This window comes from Agelaius tricolor, unplaced genomic scaffold (assembly GCF_023055355.1).
Source record: "Agelaius tricolor isolate 1412-34295 unplaced genomic scaffold, bAgeTri1.0.p SCAF_6, whole genome shotgun sequence".
Classification (NCBI taxonomy): Eukaryota; Metazoa; Chordata; class Aves; order Passeriformes; family Icteridae; genus Agelaius; species Agelaius tricolor.
Genome location: NW_027269266.1, coordinates 14,476,503 through 14,503,884, shown reverse-complemented (window position 1 = coordinate 14,503,884; position 27,382 = coordinate 14,476,503). Strand labels below are relative to the sequence as shown.

General features: G+C 40.3%; 1 protein-coding gene across 1 annotated transcript in view; it reads left to right on the top strand.

Annotated features, from left to right (window-relative positions):
- Window positions 1-3,143: 3,143 nt before the first annotated feature.
- Window positions 3,144-27,382, top strand: part of APBB1IP (amyloid beta precursor protein binding family B member 1 interacting protein) — a 63,818-nt gene continuing 39,579 nt past the window's right edge. The window contains exons 1-4 of the mRNA XM_071428773.1: window positions 3,144-3,284; window positions 17,846-17,917; window positions 19,915-20,002; window positions 21,780-22,078. Of these exons, the coding sequence (XP_071284874.1) occupies window positions 17,846-17,917; window positions 19,915-20,002; window positions 21,780-22,078 (459 nt within the window). The 5' untranslated portion in view covers window positions 3,144-3,284. The remainder of the gene's footprint in view (window positions 3,285-17,845; window positions 17,918-19,914; window positions 20,003-21,779; window positions 22,079-27,382) is intronic.

The window sequence follows — 27,382 nt, the reverse complement described above, 5'->3', positions numbered from 1 at the left end:
AATGTTGCTTTTGGTAATTTCTTTGATATAAGCTCTTAAATGAGAGCTCTCCATCTTTCTTGTAAGGAAGTTTTAGGGTTTACAGGTCTTCTGCTGTATTGCACAATCACAAATTTTTTTTTTAAAACCCACCCTTAAATTAATACATATTGGAAGAACATAAAACTTGTCATTACTACTTCCTTATACATATACTTTTTACTTTTGGCTTTATAAGGAGATACCAAACATTTTTCCAGAATGCTCTGACATTACAGTCTGATGTGGTGATGTGAGTCACTTTTCACTAATTGCAATCTCCTAAAGCTTTCTGGAAAAACAGTGTACTGATGAAAGAACTTATCTGATGTACCCTAGAGGAACATCCTGTCATTGTACCAAAGATTTTCAGTATTTGCATGGTACTACTTAAAAAGAGGATACTCCAGCTTTTAGATACCACTTCCCTTAAACACATATTTTTAATCCTATTTTGTAGCTTGTATCTATGCCTTTGTCCTCTATGATCAAAACTTCCATTCTTCCACCTGAAAGTTACTATGTTTGAATAACCACAAAACAAACAACCCTTTCAATTCTCTGTGTTTTGCTATGACAAAAGTTCTAATTAATTGCACTGATTTATTTTTCTCTTTTTTAATCTTGGCCAGGGGCACAATGGCTTGGCAGTATTTTACATATCTGCACCCTCTCCATTCATAACACTGAGGGCTATGGGCTGATCCTGCATTACTCTGGGCAGGTAAGATCTTAGCATAGTGTCTCATTTACCCTGTAGAGAAAATTAAGGTCAGTCTCTACAAAGTCAGGTGATTATTGCCAGGGTATAAAGTGATCTCAATAAAATTTAAGGGAACACATTTATGGTAAAATGTTTGGGTTTTTTTTCCAAGGGATTGTTGGTTTCCCGACACTAGAAAAATATCTATTTGTTTCCTTTCAAAAACAGATGTTCTGCTTTAATTCTAAATTATCTGCTGCTTTATAGAAACATTACTAAGACATGCAATCCAAAAGGACTGGAGAGGTCAAGAAAACTCTTTTCTTTCTTCCCCAGAACGGGAGTATAATGACAGCATATCCACCCAGTGATCTACTCACCCAAGATAAGAAAAGAACCATTTCTAACTGCACTTGAGTCATGCAACTGTTGAGAAATGCCCAACTGTAACCTGGGTGGAGTGCACTTCTCCTCTTCCCATTAGAAAATTCAAAGCTTCTGGAAAAGAGCAGGCAGAATGTAGGGCTGGAATTCAGGGGAACGATTCTGCTGCACATTCATTTCATCTGACAGAAAACAAATTAGGAAGTTTTACTTATTGCTACCTCCTCTTCCCACAAATTTTGTTTCTCTCTAACATTAGAACACACACTGTTAATCAAGACTGTATCTGCTGTAGCATTTCCCCCACCCTATGAATATGGGATGACCTCCACCCATCCCACTGGAGCACAGTCATCATGCCCAGATGATGAACACAGACCAAAAACTTGAAATTTTCTGGGGTTTCTGTTCTTTTCCTTTGCTTCCTAGAGGTATGCTGTTCTTATCTCCACTGTTCCTCTTATAGGCAATGCCAGGTGAGCTTTGGAGAGCTGCAAAATATATGCAAATATATTGCAAATGTATGCAAATACTGCCATTCAGCTCTCTCAGCCTTTTTCAGGATACTTGGAGAGGACAAGAACAACTCTAGAGACAAAGCAAACAAAGGCTACTTTGTACAAGCAGAATACATGTTTTCTATATTATCTTAACAAATATTTTGGTTATGTATTTAACAACAGCTAAATAAGTGTGAAACCACCAGTGTATTCAGGGTGTGACCATGTTATTGGTAGGTCACATACAGAAATAAAAATATACTTTCTGACAACAAAATGCACATCCAATATTACTCCTTAATACATGCAGAGTGTTCAGTGCTAAGTCCTGATTTAAAATTTGACTTTGGGATAAATTTAAAAAATAATTGCCAATGAATCTTTTGAAATTACATCATTCTTTGGCACCATAATGATACCAAAAAATCAAAAGGAGCAACTGCAAATAAAGTCAGCAAAGACAATATGCAGTATCCATGGAATCTCAGACTCCCTAGTTCCTCAACAAATAACTAATAGTTTAATAACTATTTCCATGATTTTACAAATGTTGTTTGCCAAATTTAGATGTATTTTCCTGAGCCTGGCCAAAAATGAAGCTCTGACCTCACTAAAGACTCTGGTAAATTTTAGCCAGCTTGTCAGTGAAATAATTTGGGCAGAACAATGCACTATTTCCTAAATGCATTCTTAAATATGGCTGAGCTATCTCAGCTGGATTTTTTCAAAGCAATTACCCCTTAAAGCATTGAAACTTATTTGCTGTGCAAAACACAGTGGTAGTTTAAAATGCTACCATCCTTCTGCTGTAATTATTCCATCTCCAGCACTGTTGGAGGAATGAAACACAGGATTTCTTGGCTACTTTGGAGTAAAATCTGGAATTTTAATATAAATTTCCAATAAACACAAGAGTAAGCTGAACTACCTGGTGACTTCTCTAAACTGAAGTAACAGAAGGAGGCGATGGTGACATCTTCACCTTTTTTCACTACACTTCTCTGTCATTGCTTTAGGTATAGAAGAAAAAAAATCTGCGAAAAGCATTGTTTTGGCAAAGTTATAGGTACCGAAACCAGGATTTTGAATCAAGAGAGAGTTCTATTTTCACGTGGCTTACAGTATGCAAAATCTCTCTTAAACTTGGTGACATCAGAATTTTCTGACACTGGCTTTTTTAACTTCAGATGGAAACGTCTCAATTATTTTTTTCCTCCCCAGCTTTTTATGGAATATAACGCGTTATAAAATCATTCCTGCTCCGTCAATAAAATCTAAGTACCCTTCAAGGCAGCCTTTTCCAAAGGTACGAGGTGACAAAAAAATGCCATGAAAGCAGTTCGCTGCCTTAGATGTAGAGTCACTAAAGGGAGGAAAGAAACACAATTCTGTTCGACAACCTGAGCGCGCCTGACAGCGCTGTCCAGCCGAGAGCGGCCGCGGGAGGGGAGCGCAGGGGCTGGGCCGGGCCGGGCCGGGCCGTGCTGTGCTGGGCTGGGCCGGGCCGGGCCGTGCTGGGCTGCTCGGTCCGGCCGGGGGGCGGAGCGCGGTGCTGCGAGCACGGCGGGGCGGCCCCACTTCCCTCAGCAGCACCGGGCTCCGCCGAGCCGGGCCGGGTCCCGCAGAGCCGCCCCGCGCCTCCTCGCAGCCTCCGGAGCCGCTGCCCGCCGGCCGGCAAGGTAAAGCGGGCAGGGAGGGAGTGCCGGCCCCGGGGGCTCCCGGCGGCGTGGGAGGTGCGGCAAAGCCCGCTCTGGGCAGCGCGGGGGGAGCCGCAGGGGGGACAGCGCCGCGCACCGCGCTCCCTCCCCTCGGGACCGTGCGGGACCGTGCGGGTTCGCGCTGCCGTGCTGGGTCCCGGTCCCGGTCCCCGTTGTTCCCCTCGGCGGGGTTACGCCGGGTCAGACCTTCCCTGTGCCCCCTCCGTGGGGGAAGTGAGCAGGGGGTTGATCATTGGGATCTGGCAGGGGTGCCAGAGCTTCCCTGAGGCCGGTGGGAATCCCGAGGGACGCGCAGTGCCCGGTTTCAGGGTCAGCGTGAGGAAAGGGAAGGCAGGCGGGAGAGAGCTGCGGACCAAGAGAATACACCGTGTGAACATTCTAATCAGTCTGAAACTAAGCGTGTAGAAGGTGGTGGGGTTGTGGCCAAACAGCCAGTACAGACTTCCAAGGAGCACAGTTTACATCTCGCTGCTGCTGCTGCTGCTGGTCTTTGGCCACGTGGGGTAGGGAAAAACTCTCAAGTGTCGCCTGATTCAGAGAGCGTCCATCCCGCATAATACCCTCAGCTGAATACCCCGGAGAAGTAACTGAAATGCAATCTCCACAAGCTTGGGGTGGTTCTTCAAACCCTCGTGCACCAAAAAGAGAAGTTATTAAATCCATTCATTATCACACTGGGAAAGGTATCCGGTGGTGTCTTTTAGGCGGCATGCGATCCAGCTGCCTAACTGATCTTAACTGTCATTAAAAATTTTTTGCAGGAATACAGCCTACAAACAAAATAAGCAGGATTCCACCAAACTAGCAGCTTAACTTTTTGACTTTTAAACTTTTCACTTTCTGCCCGAGATGACTCTGATTCTGTGAATAATTTGGCTCCAGTTTGTCTCTCCCTCTCAGAACTCCTGTTTGCAGAACTTGGGCAGTCATTTTCCCTCTTTGGTTCTAGTTCCTCTTTATGAATTACATGACACGTGTTTTCTCATCTCTATCAAACCTGCATCCATCTTATTTCACACATGAAATTTGTTGATTTTACCGTTGATCAATTACCCTGCTGCTGCACAACAGTGCAGTAAATGTAGTTGGGCTGGATGTAGTCCATCTGTGTCATTAGAGACAAATAGGTGAGCCCCAGTGCTCCCAGGGGCTGTACTATTGACCTGCTCCACCTGTGCTGTCTCCTAATAATTTGTCTCCACTAAATCTACAATATTTTTTTTTTTCTGGTAACTTTGTAAAGAGTATGAATTTCGGTTAAAACTTGATGTCTAAAACAGAATGTTCAAGTTTTTGCTGAACCTCTATGGTTCTGTTTTCCCCAGTGAGCTTTCTAAGGACACTATTATATTTAATTGTACTTAATGCTTTGTGCAAGCATTGCTTAAAAATTGAAATAATTTGGTTTGAAATATGACATACAAATGTCTTTGGGAGGTTGAATCAATGGAGTATTACAAATAACTGAGTTGTCCTTGTTTTATTCTCAGAAAATTCTGATCCATCTGAGAACACAACTGAAAAAATGTACTATCTCTGAAAGGAACATTTAATCATTCCCTATGTCTTCTCTTTCTTTCAAAAATATTTCCTGTGGGTATTACAGAGTGTTCTGATGTTTGGAGGCATAATGACTGATGGTTCAATGTAATTATTGAGTAAATTGTGTTTTAATTGTTCATGCTGGAATTTGTGATTATCAGTGAATAGTATCTTCAAGCAGGGTATGATGCTTTTGAAGTGGTTTTTTTTTTTATTTTGTTATCAAGTGTGTTTATTACAGCAAAGTTTGATTTTTTGCAGATCAAAAGTCACTGTATTTGGGCAGTGTCTAGTAGATCACATGCCATAATTCATGTACCTGTAAGTCAGGTGTAACCTTGATCTCTTTGTAATTTATAAAGAGACTAACACATTTGGTAGGGTAACAATTTGCACAAAAGAGGCAACAGTATGAGCAGATGGGCCTGTTTGGTGTTGCAACAATTTAACTCAGTACTGAGCCCCAAGATTTCTTACAGGTAAAAAGATTTACCCAATCCATTAAGATTTTGCTTTTGCTGTGTTTCACCTTTCCTGTTAGAAGAAATGTCTTAAAGCAGTAAGAGGAAGAAGAGGCAGAAAGCTTTCCTTCTCTTGCTCTGCCCTAAGTGATGAAGAGAGAGCTCGGACTTGGGCAAACTGTGGATGGAGGGATCAGCTATTGCATCTCTTTGGCCCTGAAAAATGTGTGAGAAAACTACCAGTCTGTAGCACTGCTGCAGATGAGAGAAGGGGTTGCCTTGTTCAAGAGAGGACCTGTCTTTCTTACAGATTCATTAACATCTGACCTTTGATAAGATGATCTGGGAACATGAATTTTCTTAAAAGCATGCTTCTGTTTCAGAGGTTGCTTTACAGGAATGTAGCTGAATTTTGTTTTCCTGTATATCATTAGGATATCAGGGCCCTTATTCTTTCCTGCTCTCTTTGCAAACTACATGGGTTTTTCTCTCTCTCAGACTATTTTTTTAGACATCTTTGGTTGCAGTATATCTTGATTGTTTTGTTGTAGGTCAGTCTGACCTGTTCTGATGATGACTTCCCATGGTCAGGTGCTGATCTGGGGTTAAAGTGAAAACAAGACCTCTTATTTGCCTGCAGCAATATGGAAGTTTTAGCCTTCCTTTGGAAGGTCTCTAGTGACAATGCTAACGTGCATCCATGCAGACCTTCCAAAGCACTTCTTGGGCTTTAGAGGCAGGACTCTCCTCATCCAGCTGTAGACATGAGCATCTGAGTCACATGAGGCTTTGAGTCACCTTTACAGTCTCTTACACAGAGAGATAGATACTGCTAAACCTTGCTTTGGCAGCACGGTTTTAGGCAGCAGCCATGAATCATGCTCTATAAAATTGTCTTCCTTTCCCTTCATTGTCTAAAAAGAGCTTAGGACAAGCACATCAGATGCAGATATCATAGAAATGCTATCATATGTCTTTCCATGATTAGGAGTGCTCCATGGTTCTTGGAAAAACAGGCATTTGGGGCATTTCCTTATTGTCCAGCCTATTGATCCATAGCTACCCTAGATATTACCAGTAGAGCTACCAGTATAGAAGATGTATGTTGTACTGTGAAAGAAACCGAGTGCTATGTTCTTCTCAAGTTTCTGTAGGACACTTTTGAGCAACTACAGCAGCATACATGTTCCTCACACCCCTCAGTTTCAATTTATTGTATTGCTTCTGGGTTTTGAATGAAAAGGAAGCACAGATGACTTTAATCTGACTTAAAATTTTACTGTGCAAATTCACAAACTAGTTTGGTAGTGATAGTTCAAAAATTTTAGGTTTGTCATTAGTTTCAAAGACTTTCTTCCAGTAAAGTGACCTTTCAGATTTGTGGCCTAATTGCTCTCAAATTTTTTTTCTGCCAGGAACTACTCCAGCCTGCACACAGCTCTGTTTCTTCATGTTGAACGTTGATTCAGCATGCTATGAATTTAGGCTCAAATAGATAAGGACTAAAGTCATTAGAAGTATTAGGAGTATTTTGGGGACTAGATGCATTATGAATCCTAGAAGAAGGATGACCTTCAGTGTATATACAAAACATATTTTTCTCTGCAGCTCCATTTAGAAATACAAACAAAATCACATCTGATAGAAGTTTTGCACTGGGTACATCTCAGTGCATTTCCATTTTTGCTTTCACTCTGTGATCTAAAGCAGCGGATGTACCAGTGTGCCATGTGACATCAGTATTGAGGGATAAAACTCTCTGGGTCTGCTATCAGTGATGAGCACACCCTGCATGGTTGGTGTCACTACCAACGGAAAGTCCTCAGTTGTCCTCAGACAATCCATCTGATAAAGTAAATGTTATGGTGAAAATCTTGTCATTGTACTTGTCAGGGAGAGTGAGGATGGAAGGGGAGCAAATCTGCCTTTAGCAGCATTGCTGGTCCATCAAGCATAGAGAGAATCACTAGAAGCTAAAATCAATCATACAGGCACTCACTGGATGCTTTTGCTGATAAAAATGGCAAATTACCATTGAAGTCCCAGTTTTAGGCAAAATGATGTGTCTGCCTCAAAGACAACTCACCAGGAAAGTTAAGAAGCTGAGCAGAATGGTTATTTAAACTGTTGGCATCAAGGCCATATTGGCAGCAATGAAAACATGCTCCTTGGTGGCCTTAGTTGATCCATTTTGGTACTCTCACTGCATCTTCAGGTAACCCAGGCTGCAGACACATGATTACTTTACTTCTGCATCAGAGCAAGATTTTGATGTACTTTGAAGATTTTTCTAGTATTTTCTAACAGTACTGGAAGGCCCCGTTCCCTCACTTGCTATGGGGATTTCATTGAAGCACATAAATAAGAAGGATTATCAGCACAAAAAATATTTTTGAAAGGTGATGTGTTTTTTCTGTCTGATTGCAAATTAAAAAAAAAAAAAAGACAAAAGCACACACAAAAATACTCCCCCAGTCAAATAGACATTACTGTTCTCTTTGCTTTTTTGATGAAATATTGTATTTGAAATATCTGCTGTAATGTGCCTTGCAGGACATAAGTACCTGAGATAGCCTTGACCAAGCAAGAATATGTGCCAAAACCATGAACACAAATAACATTCACAAACATTTGTTGTGGTTACAGCTTAGTTTTGTCCCTTAGTGACCATGTCCTCATAACTGAGGGGAAGGTGACAGACCTAATATTTGAGAGAGCAAATACTAACAAGCCAGTGGTTTTGGATGCCAGTTCCAGGAAGGAATCCATCATAAACATAATTGCAGTTCTGTCCCATGGGGACTATGTTCTTACATGGAATCCAGCAAAGCCTTTCACATCTGTCATTAGATTGGCCTCTTTTGTCTCCCCTGTGTCATGATGGAGTTGCCGTGACCAGATCAGCATTGTTCCATCCCTCCTCCACTTCTGAGGGAAAAAAGAGGGAGGCAGTGACATTTACTTCTCATGGAAAACCTTACAGAAATGTAGGAATGGAAATGTCACAAGGTTCTTCTCCTTCTGGTGCATTTTCTTCTCGTGACTGTTTCTTTGTGCAGTTCAGGGCTCTCTGGGTTGTGACAAAGCAACCACTGCCACACCAATACAATGTCCTCTCTGTGGGGACTCCAGGCTGCCACATTTCCTTACACATCTTCATCTGAAACCTGCTGCTTAAAGCTGCATGTAATCACTGCATTGTATAGACTGAAAAAAGCAAATTTGCTAGGTAAAAAGTTTGCAGTGGGCCTTGGAATTGTACCTGACACTTCAGTCAGTTATGAAACTGAGATTTGTAAAAAAATCTTCATTTTTCTACTACTCAATATGTTACTGAGCAAGGTACATTGGTGAAATATCTTTAAAATCCATATTAAAGCATTACTTGCTTTATTTGATTTTTATATGAACTTTGTACTAAATAAACAGATGGATTCAATATTTTTTTTACAAATTCATCCATTTGCTTCACTCTTACCGTGAGAGCATTTTATTTAGTGTCTTTTCCTTTTTCAATGTTCCTTTCCCATGCTATGTGTGCCATCCCTTAAGCTTTTCTGGCAGTAGTAAGAACATGTGATTATAGGAAAGAAAATGGTGATTTAGAACTTTTGCCAGTGATAGGTCATAGGAATAAGTTATTTGTATGGGGAGACAGTTGTGTCATGGACCTTTATAGCATATCTTGTACTTACCTAGTGGCTCACTGTGGGAGGAAGTGAGAGCTGGAAAAGCTGAGCCATTGGCTATCTAACATAGAAGTTCCTGCACTCAGATTTGGTGCTGTAACTTTTCTCTCCTTTTTTCCTCTTCCTAAGTTTATGCTATTATTTTCACTATCCCACACTTTTAATATGTCTTGATTCTTTAGGGAATTGAGGAGGGGAAAGATTTTTCCCTCATTTTACCCCCCTGTATGCCTTCCTCTCTCATCTGTGGGCTTCCTTGTCAACTGTTTTCTGCTTGTTGGACAATCTATTAATGTGGGATCAGCCTACTTCATGGATTGTGAAGCTAAACATCAAAATTACATTATTTTGCTGGCAATTGTTTAAAGTACAAGACAGTCTCTTGTTGTCGTCTAAGTTCTGTACAGCAGTGTTGGGTAACAGGAAAAAAAAACAGGAAGGAAAACATTGCACCAACATCAACAAACTACAGATTATGGGAAGGAATGTGGAAACTATAAATTTCTGTTACTCAGGGTTACAGTACTCTTTTGCTATTCTGCCCTGCCATCATGGCAGGGAAGGGGGGAACCTAAAACTGAGGTTCTGATACTGAGTTCTGATAACTTGTACGTCTGAAGTTGTCTATACATGAGTAGAGCTGAAGTCGACATGTTATCAACTCAAAATGGATGAGCCTGAGCAAGCTGGTGGTTCATGAGCTCAGGGGACACACTTCCACCCAGCCTTCTGCCTTTTCCAGGAGAAGATATGTTAGTAGAGGAAATATTGTTCCTGTGTGCCATTAATCTGGCACAGAATAGGGAATTGGTTTTTTTACCAGTCTGGGTGAGGGCATAGGGCTGAAAATATGTCTTCTCCTACATTTTATTCTGTGCAGTTTGCCCTGCTTGTATGGCTCATGAGGAGAAAGTCCCCAGTCTGGACCATTCTGCGGTAAATAATTCTATGACAAAAGAAAAAAAAGATGACCAAAACTGTAGCTGTATTTCTATAATGTTCTTAGACCCACAAGCCAGACTGAGGCACATTGACTGATGTGAGGATACTGTATAAAAATGAACAGAAGTGGCACTGTTTTGATTTCCATAGAAACAATTCCCTTTGGGAGCTGACAGGAAGGTACAAAGTGCAGTTCTGGTACACAGAAATTGCTCCCAAGCTTTCTCCTCCTTGCATATGTGCTGGGTTGGTTCCCCCCCACCACCTTTCATAAAGTGCTTTTAACTCACAGTTCCCCAGCTGCTCGAGTATCTTTGGATCACATTTTCTGGAGCCCAGGATCCAGACTGTGTGTGTGCCTGAGAGTTACTGGGGAGAGGATCTTAGTGAGGAGTCTCACACCCAGCCTGCATGCCATATCCCTCTACACCCCTTTATCTCAGCCATAGGTTAAATGTTCTTCCTGTCCTCTTGCAGAACAGGAGCTCTTTGCTAACCCCCTCCTCTGGCCTTGAGTAACTTCTTCCTTACATACTGTGAGTAAGCTTTTAGGTAGCCCCTTGTTCCTTTCAGCTTCACTTGAGTGAGCCTCAGTGACCATTCAGTAATCTTGTCATCCTGCCTCACCCTCTGAACAGGACCCACAGCTGCTTCTCGCAGACACCACTCTTGACAAGGGTGTTAGAAAAAAATATGAGTTTGGGGCAGTGCATGGGGGGCAGAGGGGAAGGTGGGGATGGTGGGGATCCATCACAGAGCTAATGGATGCTGAGGCAGCAGCATCTGGAGGATGGCCTACACTCAACGTCCTGTGATGCTTTACAAACATATTAAATGTCTGTCTGTCTCTCCCCACCCTCCTCACCCCCTCTGTCACTCTCTCTGAAAATGGAGTACTCAAATACCACTGGAAAAGATGGCATAGGAATTCCTGTAGTGTTTATTATTATCATCTTGGCAAACAAGTGTCAAATACAACTGCTGCCATCATTTAAGTGAAACAGTGTAGTTTTCAGGTCTGTGAAATCTGGACTTTTAGACTAATAAAGGGTTTTTCCAAAATCAGTCCTGACTGCAGGTTAGTTCCTGTTTGTGAATTTCCAAAATGGCAAAAAAAATGAACAAGTTTTCAACAGGTTTAATTGTACAAATGACATAGTTAAAATTTATGTGAAACATGAGTAGGATCTGTGAGTTTGGGGTGCTTTTATCTAACAATGTTTGTGTTTACCTCTGGGTGGGTGATTCTGGAATTAGTAGAATATGAGCTCTAGTACCTACCCCAGGTTAACATTAGAGTAGGACTCTCTTGATTGTATTTATCTGCCACTTTAATATTAATCCAAAGCCAAATTTCATTTATTTATTATCTAATAAGGATACTTTGCTGTTGTACGGTCTTCCTGAAGCTACCTGTGTTTTGGTGTGTCACTTTTATTCCCTCATGAATGGAGTTATAGCATGTCACACCATCCCTGAGATAAATATGCAGTGCAACTTCAGCTGCACATAAGCCTACGGTTATTGGCACACCACATTTCCCAGAAGAATAGCTAATATTAGCAAAAAACTGCTTTCAGAATTATCAGTGTTTGCAAGCTTTTTATTGGAAAATACACTGCTTATCAATGCTAGGCAAGTACAGTGCTGGAAGCAGTCTAATTGCTTTTGATCCATGCTTTTCAAAATATGAGCTAGTGTTAAAGCAAAAGAGAGTTAAAGCAAAAGAGCCATGTCATGTAGGTAACAAAGAGGAAAGTCAACATGCTAATTACCAAATCTGATTGTGATTTTGAAACCTTGAGGCCAGCTACCATTTCTGTTTTATCAGTCCAAAACTTCAATTTCCATTTGTAGTATCTACTAGAATTAGTAACTAATTGGATTATGTTCCTCTAGACTGAAGTCTGCAGAGACAGATGTTCTCTTGTGCTTTACTTCATAAAAGTGAGCCTAAATGTCTGTTAAGGGTTTTTTACTAGATGTGATGAAATAGCTGGTTAAGGAACTTCCATCCTGGCTCACTTAGGAATATGAGAGATGTGGGTAGTATGAGATTTTCCTTGACATCTGCTGTAAAATCACTGTGAGGAACCTAGTTAGATCTGTTTCAGACCTGCAGTCCATCTGGCCAGAAGGTTATCCCCAGCAGTGGCTAGCATCATGTACTTCAGAAAGAAGCAAGAAATCTCGTGCTGGAAGGTATAGTCTCTCTGTTTTGAAAGCTTTACTCTGGTTCCAAATCGGTGGAGTCTTTATTTTAGGTCTTAAAAGATGAGGTTCATCATCCTTGCCTGAAGCTCTCTGCTATGCTAGCACTTCTAGCTGCAACTGCACGTAGAGAAAACCAACTCCTCATCTTGCTTACTCACCAGTTTTGATGATGAGTTTCACAGTTACACCCTGCATGTTTCCCTGGGAAGGTTATTTGGACTTTCATTTACTACCCCACTGAATTTGTGTAGTAAGTCAGGATGAAATGGTGCCTCAGTATCTTTCCCCTAGGTTTTGGTGCATTTTTTTTAATCACACTAGTTTCACACCTGCTTTCTGTGACAACCAGTTACTCTCTTTCCAGCTTTTCACTTTATGGTGAGACTCTGTCATTTTCATCCTGCTTCCCTGGTTTTCTTCTATCTTTGCTGTGGGATGATCTCCTTTGTGTAGTCTGTAGTACACAAGGGTGAATCTCTGATTTGAGCAATTTACTCCTCAGGGAGCCTCTCTAAAATAGTAAAGATTTTTTCATTCCACTCCAGAAAGCATTTAAGCATTAGGAATAGCATGGAGTTGCTGTGCTATTAGCAGTTGCCTGGTTGGTCAAACAGTGTTCATTTTGGTGGTCCTGGTACTCTGACATTTACACTCTGTAGTGCAGAGACTAGGACCTGAAGGTGTGCTTTTGATGTTTCTGTGTGACTTGTCAAAATATACTTCATGCATTTTTATCTCTGCTACTTACGTATGTAGCAGTTTAAGAATAGCAACAATACTTTGAATGTGATGATAGTGCCTGTAACTGTGTGCCAGATCACTAAGTGGGCTGGTTCCTGATACTGTTCATAGCATGAATCCACTCTAAGTCTTCATCCTCTGACATCATGGTGTTCCTCATTCTTTTTTTGTTTAAACTGCTGAGACTGAGTGGCAGAGGTGACCATGTTGTGGGTGTTTGCTGCTCAGTTTCACGGAGCTTTGCGCTTTCTCAGTGCAGAAGCCTTTTTACCCTGTAACTTCCTGTGTAACTTCTCTCTCCTGTGAACAGGGACTAGCTTTGAACTATCAGATTTCTCAGAACTATCAGATCCTAAAATACTAACAGTTCAAACTCTGCTTGGTACAGTACCATATCTGGGGGGGTTTTATGTACACTGTATGGTCACTTTTTCAGATTTCATTTCATTTTTAAATAGTTTTTTTTTGTTTTTGTTTTTAAGCAGGGTGAATTTTGTATCACTGTTCTTACTCTTCCTGTGGAGTGTTAAAGATTCTATCAAACAATTCAATTTCCTATCTAAATTGGGAAGGTAAAAAAAATTATTAGATCCAGTAATTCTGCAGGACTTCTGTTAGATAGTAGGGTGAATTAATGAGTCAATATTTATGTATTACATAAACTAAAAGTGAGACTCATTGGTAGTTAGAATAGGAAGTTGAAGAGAAAATGTCCCAATCTCTTAGATATGAAAAAGGTAGGAGTATTAAATAAAGTAAAATTTTAAAAAAAGTTTTTTATAAGAGCTTAGTGAAGATTTGAAAATGTGAAAAGGGGGGAAATAAAAAACAAGTAGTACTTTTAACTGTGCTACTGTCCAGAAGGCATCAGTTTGAAAACCAGTAACTTTAAAAATACATTACATTTTACATACATGGCTTCCCACAAGGCCCTTCTCAACTTGTGGGATTTTTTTGTTTTGGTTTGGTTTTTTGGGGTTTTTTTTGGTGACAACCACAATTTCTTCATTTTATTTAAATTCTGGGGGTTTTTTCTCTTCCTTCTCTTTTCTCTTTCTTACCTACGTGGCTCTGTAACTTTTTTTCTCCACTTAAATCTTATGCATAGTCTGGGAAACTTAAAGTACTGTTCTGTTTGGTTAGGGGTTTTTTCTGTTTGATTTATTGTAGTTAGTAGTGATTTTAAGAGTTCTTAATATGAGCACAGAATAAAGAAAAACCTGATGGAAAAGTTACAGTAGAGTAGGACTGGGTATGAAGCTCAGTATTCTTCTGGGCACTTTGCTAAATTTTTTCCTTTGTTTTGTTAATACACCTACACATTTCACCTTGAATTTCTGGTTTGAATAAGTTCAAGGCTATTTGTAAAATTCAGAAAAAATTGCTGATCCAAAATGCAGCAACATCCAACAGGATAATTTCCAAATCTGCAAGTTTTCCTATCTGTTTCTTTCTATTGTGGCAATCAAATAAAATAAATGGATATAAGTGGAGAGAAGAAGAGTGTATGGATGGTCTTCTGCAATTCCATGTTATGGTGGACTCATATTACTTTCTTAAGTTGTTCTAGCTCTTGGCAAGATCTTTGGTGAATATGTAGAGTTCTTATACTAATTTAATAGATCATTCAGTGTATTTTAACATAAAAAAATTCAGCATATTTGTTGATTATGACGACAATTTTGTCTTCCTAAACCAAATCAATAAAAATTCAAGAGAAAATAAAATACCAGTACAGGCAGTGGCTTGATGACAACATGGCTTTATCTTTTTTGTTCATGTTGTTAATTACTGAGGAGGGTCCTTAGGTTTGATTTTTACCTTTTTAGATAGTTCTTACTACTCCTCACGATAAGAACTTGCAACTGGTTACAACTCAAGTAATTTTTTTGCCATTTTTATATTTCTATTCTGTAAAAATATAGTAAAGGAGGATTTCATTTGTCAAAAAGAACTTGTATGAGGATCTTTTCCTGAAATCTGATGTAGCTAGTGCTTAAAAAATATCTACCAAAAACATACAAATAACTGGAACTGATAGGATTTCCTTAGAAGATATTTTGATCTCCTAAATCAGAAAACAGGAAAACATAAAATTATTCAGCACTATTTAAACACTGATGAGATACTTGTCAGTATGAACTGCTGCACCATTTTTTGTCACATAACAAATGTATCTTCACTCTGCCTGATCAAATAAGTGCCATTTGATCTAGCCTTTCTATGAAAATTGATTCTCCAAGTGCCAAGTGTGTAGGAAGCTACACAGTTGTTGATCCAAATAAATGAATTAAGATTCAGTAATCATATGCCACCAGCAGAGAGCTGAGTCTACAAAACCAGGATGTTTTGTACAAGGCTCTGTGTGAGAAGTGTGACACAGACAGAGTGAGTGAGCCATGCAGTGTGGATGTGTCAGCTGGAAAGGAAGCAGATAAGATGACTTCAACTCTCCACTCACTCAGTCCTGTGTGATGTCTGTTCCTTGGGCAGAGCTGTACAATTTCCACGGCTGGGCTAGGATTGCCCTCAGCTCTGTCAACCACATCCTATTAAAATGTCTTTAAGAGTATTCACTTCCCAAATCTTTAAGTCTTTGATTTCTGGGATATGAGAGAAATTGAAAGTTGAAAATTCTGTCCTTGGTTGCTTTGCTTTGTTTAGTTACATCGCAATTCTCAAAAAACAGCTACTGATTTTAGGGTTTAGTCACCTTTATAATTTATCCATTGATCATGACTCAAGATGCTCTAATTAAATGAAAAGCATTAAGACTGAAGAACAGGAAACTTGCTGGTTTTCTTTTCTCACCAATCTTTATAGTTGTTAGAATTGTTCCCGTCCTCAGTTGATTGCCTTCTTGCATCAGCCTGGTTCTCATCTTGTAAGGTGCTGTGGTTGGTTGCCTTTGGCTGGCTACCAGGTGCTTACCAAGGTGCTCTATCACTTCCCCTCCTCAGCAGAACAGGGAGAGAAATTACAATGAAAAGCTCATGGATTGAGGTAAGAACAGGGAGATCACTTGCCAACTACCTTTGAGCAAAACAGGCTCAACATATATTAAATTAATATATTGCCAGTTAATAAGATGGTAGGATCATACAAAATAAGAAGAAAACTAATAAGATCTTCACCCCACCCTTCCCTTCTTCACAGGTTCAGCTTCACTCCCAACTCTTCTACCTCTTCCCACTCAAGTGGCACAAGGGGATGGGGAGTGGCACAGGGGAATGGAGTTTGCAGTTAGTTCATAATGTTTTATCTCTCCTGCTCCTTCCTCTTACACTGCTCCAGCATGGGGACCCTCCCAAGAGAGACAGTCCTTCATGAACTTCTTCAACCTGGGACCTTCCCCCAGGCTGCAATTCTTCAGCAGCAGTTCCAGCCTGGATCCTTCGCACAAGATGGAGTCTTGGAGCAGCATCCTGCTCTGGTGTGGGTCCTTCATGGAGTCACAGGTGCTACCAGAAAACCTGTGCTGTGTGGGCTCCTCTCCACAAGCTGCAGTTCCCCCCAGGAGCCTGCTTCAGTGTGGCACACCGTGGTCCCCATCTTCATTCAGGGCATGTCCACCTGCTGTGGCAGGAGGACCTCCACAGGCTGCAGTGTGGATATCTGCTCTGGCATGGTCCCTCATGGACTGCAGGGGAACAACCTGCTTTACCCTGGGCTTCACCATGGCCTGCAGGGGAATCTCTGCTCCAGCATCTGGAACATCTCTCCCTCCTTCAATACTGACCTTGGAGTCTGCAGGGTTAGGTCACTTATATTGTCCCACTGCTCTTTTACAGCTGCTCTGAAGCATTTTTTACCCTTTCCTAAGTGCCTTGTCACAGAGGTGCCACCAGCATTGCCAATGATCTCAGCTTTGGCCAGCACCAAGTCCATCTTAGAGCCAGCTTGAACTCCTGTCCCTGTCTGACACAGGGACAACTTCCTTCTCACAGAAGTCACCACTGCAGCCATGCTCCCCATCCCCCAAACCTTGTCACAAAGTCCAATACAGCTGCACACAACCGCAGAGAACTGATAGGACTACTTACTTGTTTAAAGTTTGGCCCTAGTTTGAACCCTGGTTTTATGTGTTTAGTACCACAGTTCTCAGTCCTTTGCAGGCTTGAGCCTCTTCATAAAATGTTTCTAGTCCTTGTCTCTGGTAGCATTCCATGGCAGATACCCTTTTACACTGCTTCTTTCCCTGCAAAGGAACAGATTTATGAGGAGGAGGATTATTACAGAAGCTGTGCCTTCCCCATAGCTGAGCACCACTGGTGTGGGATCCTGTCCTCACACTGCCCTCTTGCAGCAAGTGCTGCCATCGATGGTCATGCGGCATGCACCCCTTTTCCTTGTCTCAGTTCCTCACATCTCTTGAGATTAGGTAAGACTGCAGTTCTCTCCGTGCAGTAATAGTTGAAAGAAAAATGGAGAAATATTGAGCCAAAAAGCTGGTCACATACCTAACCATAAACTGATTTTGTACTAGATAACACCCAATAAATTCCTATAGTATTAGTTATCTAAGCCAAAGAAAAAAGGCTTTCAAGATGAAACGTTCAGGAATTTCTCAACATCAAACTTTGCTTCCCTCTCTCCCTCTCACAGGCTGCATTTTTTCTATGTTCAAGATACAACCATGGTTTATTAGCAGGTGACTTTGTATGGAATGTAAATGATAAAAGGAGGTAGTTGGAACTTCTTATAAGCATAGATCTGAAGTGTGTGTTTTAGCATATACAGCATAAGGGTCCTGAATTGTTAGAAGATACTTCTAAGGTATAGATTCAGGGTTTTGCAAGTCATGAGCAATTGTTTTAAAGTTATTTGTGAGCACAATATAAAAGAGCATTGTGTATCTTCTGGTTTTGGCCATTACTGGCTTTGAAATGAACTGAAATGAACATCTTGTTTGTGGTTTGTTTTTCTTTATCAGATGGAGCAAACCTGTGATGATATAGATGAAATGTTCAGCAATTTACTTGGGGAGATGGACATGCTCACTCAGGTAAATAATTATTTTTTTCCATCCAGATTAGAAAAGTAGCTATTATGTGTTAGAGAAAAGAGGGAACTGTTCTACATTTTTCATGTACTTCCACTCCAAATAAATGCAGTTACATTATTGTGATAAACCTTCAACTAAATTTCTCTGCTTGAAAGTTAAAACAAGTGGCCCAAAGAATAAGGTAATATATCAGTACAGGGTAGGTTGTTAAAGAGATCTAACTGCTTGTAAAAGACATTTTCTGAAAAAAAAACCCAGCCCAGCAGTTTAAATTCCTCTGGATTTGATCCAAAGAAATTAAAGGATTCTGTGAAAGCAGGAAGAGTTTGAGTCTGAATTTTCAGGTATGAATGTTTAGCATACATGGGTAAATGGGATGTAGCCTGAGTGTCAAATATGAACTTTGGAAATGAAATCAACATTTTGAATATATGTTTAAAGGATTCTTTAGATATGGCAAAATATTAAGCTGCAGTGAGGGTGGCATTCAAGAATTCATGGAGATTTTGTTCCCAATGCAGAATACACTCTTGAGAGTATAAAACAGCATGGGCCATTTTCTAAAGTTCTAATCATGAAATACTTCCTGCAAAAGCTGATGAAAGGAGAGTTTTTATTTCTAGAAAAAAAAATCTACAAAGGGAATACATTTGTTGTATTTTAATAAATGAATGATTGAAAACACTTAAGTTGTCATCTTGGATGTGTGAGTTTGGTTACAGCCCCTGTTTGGAGGGGGTCTTTCTTCTTGGTGAATGACAGTGCTTGACAAAATAAATACCAATAATTCTGAGGCACAGAATGGAAATTGTGTTTAAACTGGGTGAAAGCCAAGATTTCACATGGTGTTGTTAGCTGTCAAATCACAATACCTTGTCTCTTGGTAGCCTTTCTGCTTTTTAGGGCTTTTTGTAGATGTGCATATTTATTTAATGTATTTATATATCTATGGAGGGATTTATGGTAATCTCATTTCATTATTATGCCTTCAAAAGAACAAAAGACTGCTTGTGATAAATTTTACCTCTCAGACTGGACACAGCAGTGTTACAAGACCAGCGGTGCAGAGTGTAAGAGAGCGAGTCTCTTGTCTCTGAGCTCCCCGGTGCAGCACTGAGTGGGATGGGGTGTTCCTGAAACTGGGACAGGCTTCTCCTCCTCCCTGAAGTTCTGGCATCACATCTCACATCAGCATGGTGTGGGAGAAGCAGGCAGGGGTGTCTGAAAGCCTGAAGACTTTCAGTTAACTGAACTGGATCTGTTGATTCCCTCAGACTCTTAACTTTCAAAACAAGACTGTAGATAGTTTTTCACACTTTTTCACCAGTCTATCAGTTCCTAAAATAAGTGTAAATTATAGAAGCATGCAGAGATATAACAGGGCTGAAAAAGAAATGAAAATTCAGAATTGGCTTTTTCTGCTGCAAACTAGGAGTTCTGTATTTACACAGGTTTGCGGTTTACATTGCAATAGCATGGGGTTTTGTTTGTTGTATTTGGGTTTTGGTTCTTTTCAACCACTAGGACAAAGCAACAGCTAAGTTTCATTTATATTAGTAAATAAAGCACTCTGGAAAGAAAATGACACTGTGGCTCAAATGTGTACACAGCTAAACTCTTTCCACACCCCCCTTCAAAAAACCCAAGGAAGCTGAAAATCAGTCTGGCTTTGCCCACTGTCTCAATTAGAAACAGTCCAGTTCTCTGCTGTTCCCCCCACCACGCCCAGGTGTTGCCTGACAGGAGTTGCTGCCATCAACATTGCACTGAGAAGCAACAAATCCCTTGCCATGACTGTGAGACAGTGCTTGAACCCTTGTCCTGCCCCTAGTTAGTCTTCCTGTCCAACATGAAAAACCAGTGCATGCCATTCTGTTCTTGAAGAAGAATTTATTTCATTAGCTAAATTCAGGTAATTGGTTTTCAAATGTTAATGTATGTAATAGTAATTACCATTACAGTATCATCAGATATCTGTTTTTCTTCTACCTTAACAGAGTTTAGGAGTGGAGACTGTACCACCTCCATGCCCCAAAGTGTCCAACAATGAATATAGCTTTACAGTTGGTTTTAAAGATTTAAATGGTAAGTAGCTGAATGGACTCTTTCATGTCTTTTATACTTACTTAAAATACCTCACAGCAACAAACGAGAAGTAAACCTTTACATAGCCTTGATCAAAAACCCCAAACCAAAGAACCCTGCTTTGCTGGAGAGGGAGGTATATTTTTGTGTCTCAATTTAGGAAACTTCAAAGGGAACAATTTTTTGGGCATTTAAATAGAAGTTTAAATAGAAGTCAGTTTAAATAGAAATCAGACTTTTAAAAATGTCTGAGTGTAGAGGAAAACAAACTTGAGAAGTCTCCCAAATGATTTTCTGAAATGTAATGTTTTTAATGTAAGGATTTGGTGGAAGACAAAGTTCCTCAGTGTGATGTCAAAGCTGCGTAAGCATTTCTGTGCAGTGGAAGTATCAGCTTCAGCTGCTTCCACTTTTCAGTGCTTATTCTCATTTTGGTTTGCACTGCCACTTTTGCATGTACAGCTGCTTGCTGAGGCTGTATGGCAAACCAAATGAGGGGATTTGTCTGAGTTTGAAGTAAAAACTCTTCCTTTGATTTTGTTTGTGATTGTGTTTTGGGTTTTTGGGGGTTTTTTTGACTGGGGGCTGGTTGTTTGCATTAACCTGAGTTGGTTTTCTCCCAGGATCAGTTCCTTGTTGGGCTTCCTAAAGACTCTATCATTAAAGTGGGTAGAACTATGTTAATACAGAGGATCATAATCCAACTTTCCCACCGTAAAGAAAAACTTATTAAATACTATATTAACATAACAGGGAGAGCAGAGTAAACTGAGATGGCCTAGTGACATGTTCACACTTAATCTCATGAATTACTGTTCTTTATTGGACTATATTAGCATTTTTGAGTATCTAACTCAGTGCTCTCCATCTCTCTCAAAATCTGACTTAAAGGTTTTTCCAGTTATTTGTTTATTTATTTCTTAACTGGAATCTTTAAAGAGATTTAAACCACTAACTCTGTTCAATCTTAAAGAATCCTTCTCTTCTAGAAAGCTTAAGCATCCTACATACAGGGTTTTACTCCACAGTATCTCTTTACACCATGGCTAGTTCAAACAGCCACAAATTACATATGGAGTTCTGGTATAGGATTTTATTTTCTACTCTGTCAGTAGAAATCAGAAAGAAGAAGTTACAATGTTTCTATCTGGTTTATTAGTCACTTTCTTTTAAAAGAGACTTTTTTGTTTGTTCCTTGCTTATAGGAGCCTCAAAAGCATGTGTCACAGATCGCACAATTACTGCTGTGCTGCAGATGATACCATGCAGTTTCTTGTCTCTTAATATTCTTTGATTCTGCTTCATTTTAATTTTTGGGTTGTAGAATAGCAATAATATGTGGAGATATTCTTGATCTAGGCCTCAGTTACATGGTTTGTTGTGTGCTGTTCCAGAACTTGCTAAGCATTTATGTATGTGCTTACAGCGTGATGGGAGCTCATGGAATTTCTTGCATTCATATCACTAAGCATTTACCCAGTGACCTTGCTGGATCAGGGCCATGTTTGTAACATCATAAGGGCCTGAGACTGTGCCACTGGAACTGAAGCTTCCTGTCCTGTTTAGTTTTTATTCCTAGAGTTCCTGGTACTCTGAACTTGTGTGACCAGATTAATGGCTGCTTCGAAAGCACGTTTGTTTCTTGAACCCATGTAAAATGTTGTTTCCTTTCCTATGACCCTGTAACCATGCCTTCTGCAATTTAATCTCTGCTGAACTGGAAACAGTGCTTTGCATTGCTCTCACTCTCTGACACATTTAGTGATTTTCTTTACAGAATCCCTAAATTCTCTAGAGGACCAAGACCTGGATGCTTTAATGGCTGACCTTGTAGCAGACCTTAATGATGTTGAACAGAAAACTTCACAAGCCCAGAAAGCTTCTTCTTGCAACCAGCAAAGCAGAGTCACTCAGCCTTCAACAGGCTTGAATAATGACATTTATTCTAAAGTAAGTCCCTATGTTACCATTACTGGACAGTCTGGGGATGATTTGCCCCCTCCACCTCCACCTCCAGACCCTGAACCGGAACTTCTACCACCGCCGCCACCACCTCCTCCTGAGCCACTTACTCAGGTAAGTCTGGGTCAAACCTTATTTTAAACACTCCCTAGTTCTTGTCATTTTGCAAGTGGTATTTGGCACTGGAATACCGCTGGATCTCCCAGGTAGATGCATCTTGGGAAGGTTCTGCAATGATGAAATGTGCATGAAATCTGGAGTGAAATTTATACTGTTGTGGCCTCAGCAGTTTCTGCCTGTTCCTTGACCTATTGCCCATTCCTTCATCTTTCTAGTCATTATTTTGATAGCCCAATGCAGGCATAATCATTGCAAATGGTTTATTGTAACAGAAATCTATCACTGAATTCTTTTAAGAAGCACTGATCAATTAATATTTTCTTATAGAGAGCTTGGTTTTGGCATCAGTGTAAAGCACGGCCAATGATCTCCACTTTGTGAAGATGTCATTATGTGTGTTCATTGCAGTCCGTGCTATTTGTACTGATGAGAAAATTCTGTGGATGTTTCTCAGCTCCATCCCTGGCCTAAGTGATTTGTTGCAATAGGAAAAGCAGTGCATTTGTGGAAAACTCAACATTTGCTGTAGATAGTTTTGCTAGGTGACCAGGCCCAGGGACAAGCACAAGAGGTACCTCTCCTGGTCCTAACATGGAATTACTGCTCTTCTTGGTTTGCCTTTGAAAGGACGTAATGAAGACTATCTGCAATGGGGGACGTATGCTCTTAGAAGGTGTCAATGTTATCAGTAGGTAACTACTTATAGCTATTTATAGTTACAAATAGATAGTTAGATAAATAGTATATAAATAGATATAGTTATAAATAGAGCAACTGGTTTACCTGTATCTAAAATTTCAGGCTTACCACAAGCTCCTTCATGTTAGTGTTTCTTGTGGAGCTGTTTTTACAACTGAAATAAAATGTGATATTTGTAGTATTTTTTTGACGTGGGGTTTCAGGGAGGCAGATAATGTGAGAATTCTGCCCTCTCACAGTCCTGTGAGAAGAGAAAGCATTAAAAGAGTGATGCAGCCCCCCAAAAAATGAATCTGAAATCCTGAAATACACAAATACATCTCTTTCTCAGTATATGTTCACAGTAATTATGACTGAGAGAAGGTGTTTACATTTAGGGAATGGAAATATTTTAGGGAACATGAAAAGTGTCAGCTGGTTTTCCTTAAAACCGTGGTCAATTCATTGCTGTTTAAAAGCCCATGTGAACTGAATACGAATCACCTCAACATCACTGCTGCCCCTGTGTTTAGAATCATACAGCAGACATATTCAGGAAAAGGAACAGAAAATTGCATAGGAAAATTGGATATGTCTGATGACATAAAAAATGATTCACTAGATAAAGCTTCATTTGATGCATAGAACCTTTCAACGCTGTTTGAAGAATGAAACTCATAAACATGGGAGAAGCTTTGCCATTTCTGCATCTCAAAGATACTAGTTCATTTCCTGTCTTAAAGGAATATCAGCATTTGCAGAATACTAGCTAAACAGCTTCAAAAGCTGAAGTATTTTATGTAACTAGTATGACTGATATAGAAGAGATGCTATCAAGATGAGTTTTATCCATTTCCTTCAAAAATTTCCCATCTTGATTTAGATTCGTGGTCTTTAAGGAAGTACCAAACTTCTAAGTAGTCTGGTTTGTCAGCTGACAAGTATGGTGTGGAAGGGTGGCTAGTTATGTGGGCTGAGACTGGCCATTCAAGGGCTAGTAAGTTGACATTTGCTGGCTGGTAGCAAGTGGGATCAGCACTGGGGTTTATATTGTTTAATGTTTTTGTCTGTGATCTGAGTGATGACATAAAAGCCCACCTGCAGCTGTGCTAAGGATGCTTTTAATTAAGGACACTGAATATCAGGATCAGTGGCAGACCTTCAATGCAAGGGGACTTAAAACATGAAGACTGAGCCAGCAAAATACTCAGAAACCCAGCAAGGTACAGGGTCCCACACCTGGGGTGTAATAACCATTTGTACAGTTTGGGAAAGGACAGGCTGAGCAGCAGCCCTGCTGAAAAGGAGATCCTGCTGGATACTACAGTGAATAAGAACCTTGAGTAAAAGGTCATCTTGGTGGAGGAGACTGGCCTCTGTTGGGAGGAGTATGACCAGCAAACTAAGGAGTTATTGTTCCTTTCTCTTGGCACTGGTAGTCCCACTGCTGGAATACTGCACTCTGTTCTAGACCTGTAGATTCTAGAGTGTCCATCAGAGAGCTGGTGAAATGGCCAGAGGCCATCATGCAGTGATCAGGGGCCAGCAAGGACAGGCTGAGGGTGCTGTGCTTGTCTAGTCTGACAGAGGAGGCTGGGGAGTGATCTAATGACAGCCTAAACATACCTGAAGGGTAGATGCAAAGCTGGTGGAGCCAAATTCTTCCATCGTAGTGTTAGGTCATCAATGTGGAAGGGGCAACAACTACTTATTGTAGCTTTGTAGTTTCAGAGGGGATGTTAGGAAAATTTTTTCCACTTCAGATGGTGATGTAGCACTGGAACAGGTGATGAAGAGAGATCCCAGATTCCCTTTCTTTGGAGGTTTTCCAAGCTTTGCTAGGCAAAATCATGACTGACTTGATCTAATGTGGGTGGCCATCCTGCTTTGGGCAGGAGCCTGACTATGGACCCTCAGGCCTCTCTTCCAGGAAGCATTTTTATTGATGCTGGAATCTAAAGCTCACTGAAATCAGCCATGATGAATTTCTTTCTGTTGAGTGTTGTACTGAGATAATTCTTTATTAACTGACATTGTGCATTACCTGAGAGTCAAACAAGATTTTAGAGTGGGAAGAGTATATACTTGCTAAACACAACTGGAATTCTATATGAAAAATATGTAGCCAAAAGTCACTTCTCCCTCAGCTGAACTGTTCCTCTGAGACTGATCTCTAATGATATTCTGGTCTCTTTCCAGATTTGGGGAGTGTCAGAGAAGGATAGGAACAAGTTGTAGAAGTATTTCTAAGGAATATAACAGCAGTACTTTATTTCCTCATTAAGGCATTGGTTTGGCTTTTTCCTGCAGCCTATGCCCCATTTTATGATACAGGTTGTATTCAAATACTAATGGCATACTCACTGTGGCTTACTGCCCACAAAATTGCCCACAGGGCTATTACACAGACTGCAGTGTGAATGATGGAGGTAAGAACCATTTAAAATTAATATGGAAAGAATCAATTTCAAATTAATATTCATTGTCTTAATTATTATTTGTTTTGACATGACATTTCGGCTCAGTAAAGTGAAATTCAGCTGTAAGTGGAATGTATTTTGTATCATCAAAAACCACGTTCCTGTTAGCGAGATTCTTGATAAGTGATTCTTGAGCCAATCAAGGCTGAAGTTGTGTTTAACACTTCTGGTTATCCACAGTCAAATAAGAACAGTGTCAGTAGTTCCCAGTGCAGCCATGATATTAAGCTCCTATTTTCTAACCTTTAGGTGTGCCAAAATAAAGAAGTACAGCTTTTCTTTCAGGGAAGCATCGAGCTGTCTCATAAGGTTCCATCAACTCTGACATTTCTTTTTAAAACTATTATTTAGCTAAATAAGGGCAGTTCTTATTTTCATTTGCTATTGACATGATGACTTTATGTGCTTCTGTTTAAAGAGCCAGAAAACGTGGTGGTGATCCTGTAGCAGGAAAACAAATCCTGTAGTTTGTCAAAGCATTTCCGTAACACTGCTAAAATTTTGCATCTGATAGTTTATTTCCTTTTTCTGCATTAAGTCAAAGCTTATGAAGCCAGAAAGGCTGTCAGGTGAGAGCTCTGTTACACAAATTATACAATGTGAGAACTCTGTTCAACACATGCAGATGAAGCCTGAATTATATCTGCCTAAAATTTTCATCAGCAAGTCTGCCCACACCACACTCAACCACTTTGGTTAAGATGCTTTTCATGTTTGCTTCATACAAGTGGTTAGGGGGAGGGTCAGAGTGTGAGAGGCTGTGTGCTTTTCCCTCTGTACAACCATCAGCCTCACTGCAGCAGCCACCTTTGTGCAACTGCTTGTGTTCAGCTACAGAGGCTTTTTTTGGATTCTCTAAGTTAAGCACTGCTGAGCTATAGCAATGCAAATTTCCACACCTGCAGGGAAAAGAAAATGAGATATTTTTAACTGATTGCATGGTATTTATAGTGGAGAATTTGATAACAGGAAACATGCTTGAAGCAGTGAGAAAACAAAAGATGTTTAGTTCAGCAGGAGGGATGACAGTCGGGAGTACTTTAGCTACTGTTGAACATGCCCCACAACTTGGGATGAATAAGATAACCTTCTTTCTCTTTCTTTGCTATGATTTTATGATATCTCACTAACAGGGAAGGGATAACAATGCTTAGTTAGGCTTAGTTTCCTGCAAGCGCATCTTTCATGAGTTGCAGTCACTTCTCTTGGTGCAAAGGCCACTAAAAATTAGGACTTTAGTGTAGCAAATGGAGGCTGAAGGTAACAGAAATCTTGTGTGGAAGCAGAACAGGAACTTTCTCCCACAGTCCTTGACTGGAAGTTGGTAGCCTGTGAGTAGTATAGCACAAAATCCTACCCCTTTTAAACAAAGGAAACTGTGGAAGTAAGAGAGCAACAGAGACAGCAAAAATCAGCAGAGAGGCAAAAAAACAAATACAAGACAGTCTTCAGTAGAGGCAATAGGGTTGTTAAGTTGGAAAGAAACTGAACCCTCCAGTAGTACTGGAGGAGTCTGAGGCAGCCCCAGGAACCACATTCACTTGCTGTCCAAAATGTGCTTTTCCAACTCCAAATGTGACTGGAGGAGAGTTCTGGAAGAGAGATGGCATAAAGGAACAGTCCCAATCTGTGCAGCAGTCACAGAGGCAACACCAGGCAGCTAGTACTACATTTGGTACATGTAGCTAAAATTCCTAGCACCTGGGGATCCAGAGTCTTCTTGGATCACAAATGTCATTGATATTAAGAAAGAGGGATGATACTCATAGAGCTGCTTTGTAAAAGGAGAGCTGGGTGATACTGAAATTTTTGGGATTCTTATTGTGGAATGAACTTGTGTGCTCTGTGTCTGTGTTAATATGAATAGGTCCATTCTTAGAACAAAACCCGACTAATGGAGGTGTTCCTCTCATAGGTATGTGTGCAGTAAGAGATCATATGTGGCAAGTCAAAGAATTCAAGTAAATTAATGTACTGAACACAGAGTATAAAATTATAAGTGGTGCAATTGCAAGCCAAAATTTCAGTAAAATCCTACAAACTCTAGTTCTGTTAACTTGATTCTCATTAGGGTTTCTTCCAAGCAGCTGCATCCACAATGCTATTTTACTGGGGCTAGATCTTCCTTAACCTCCTCTTT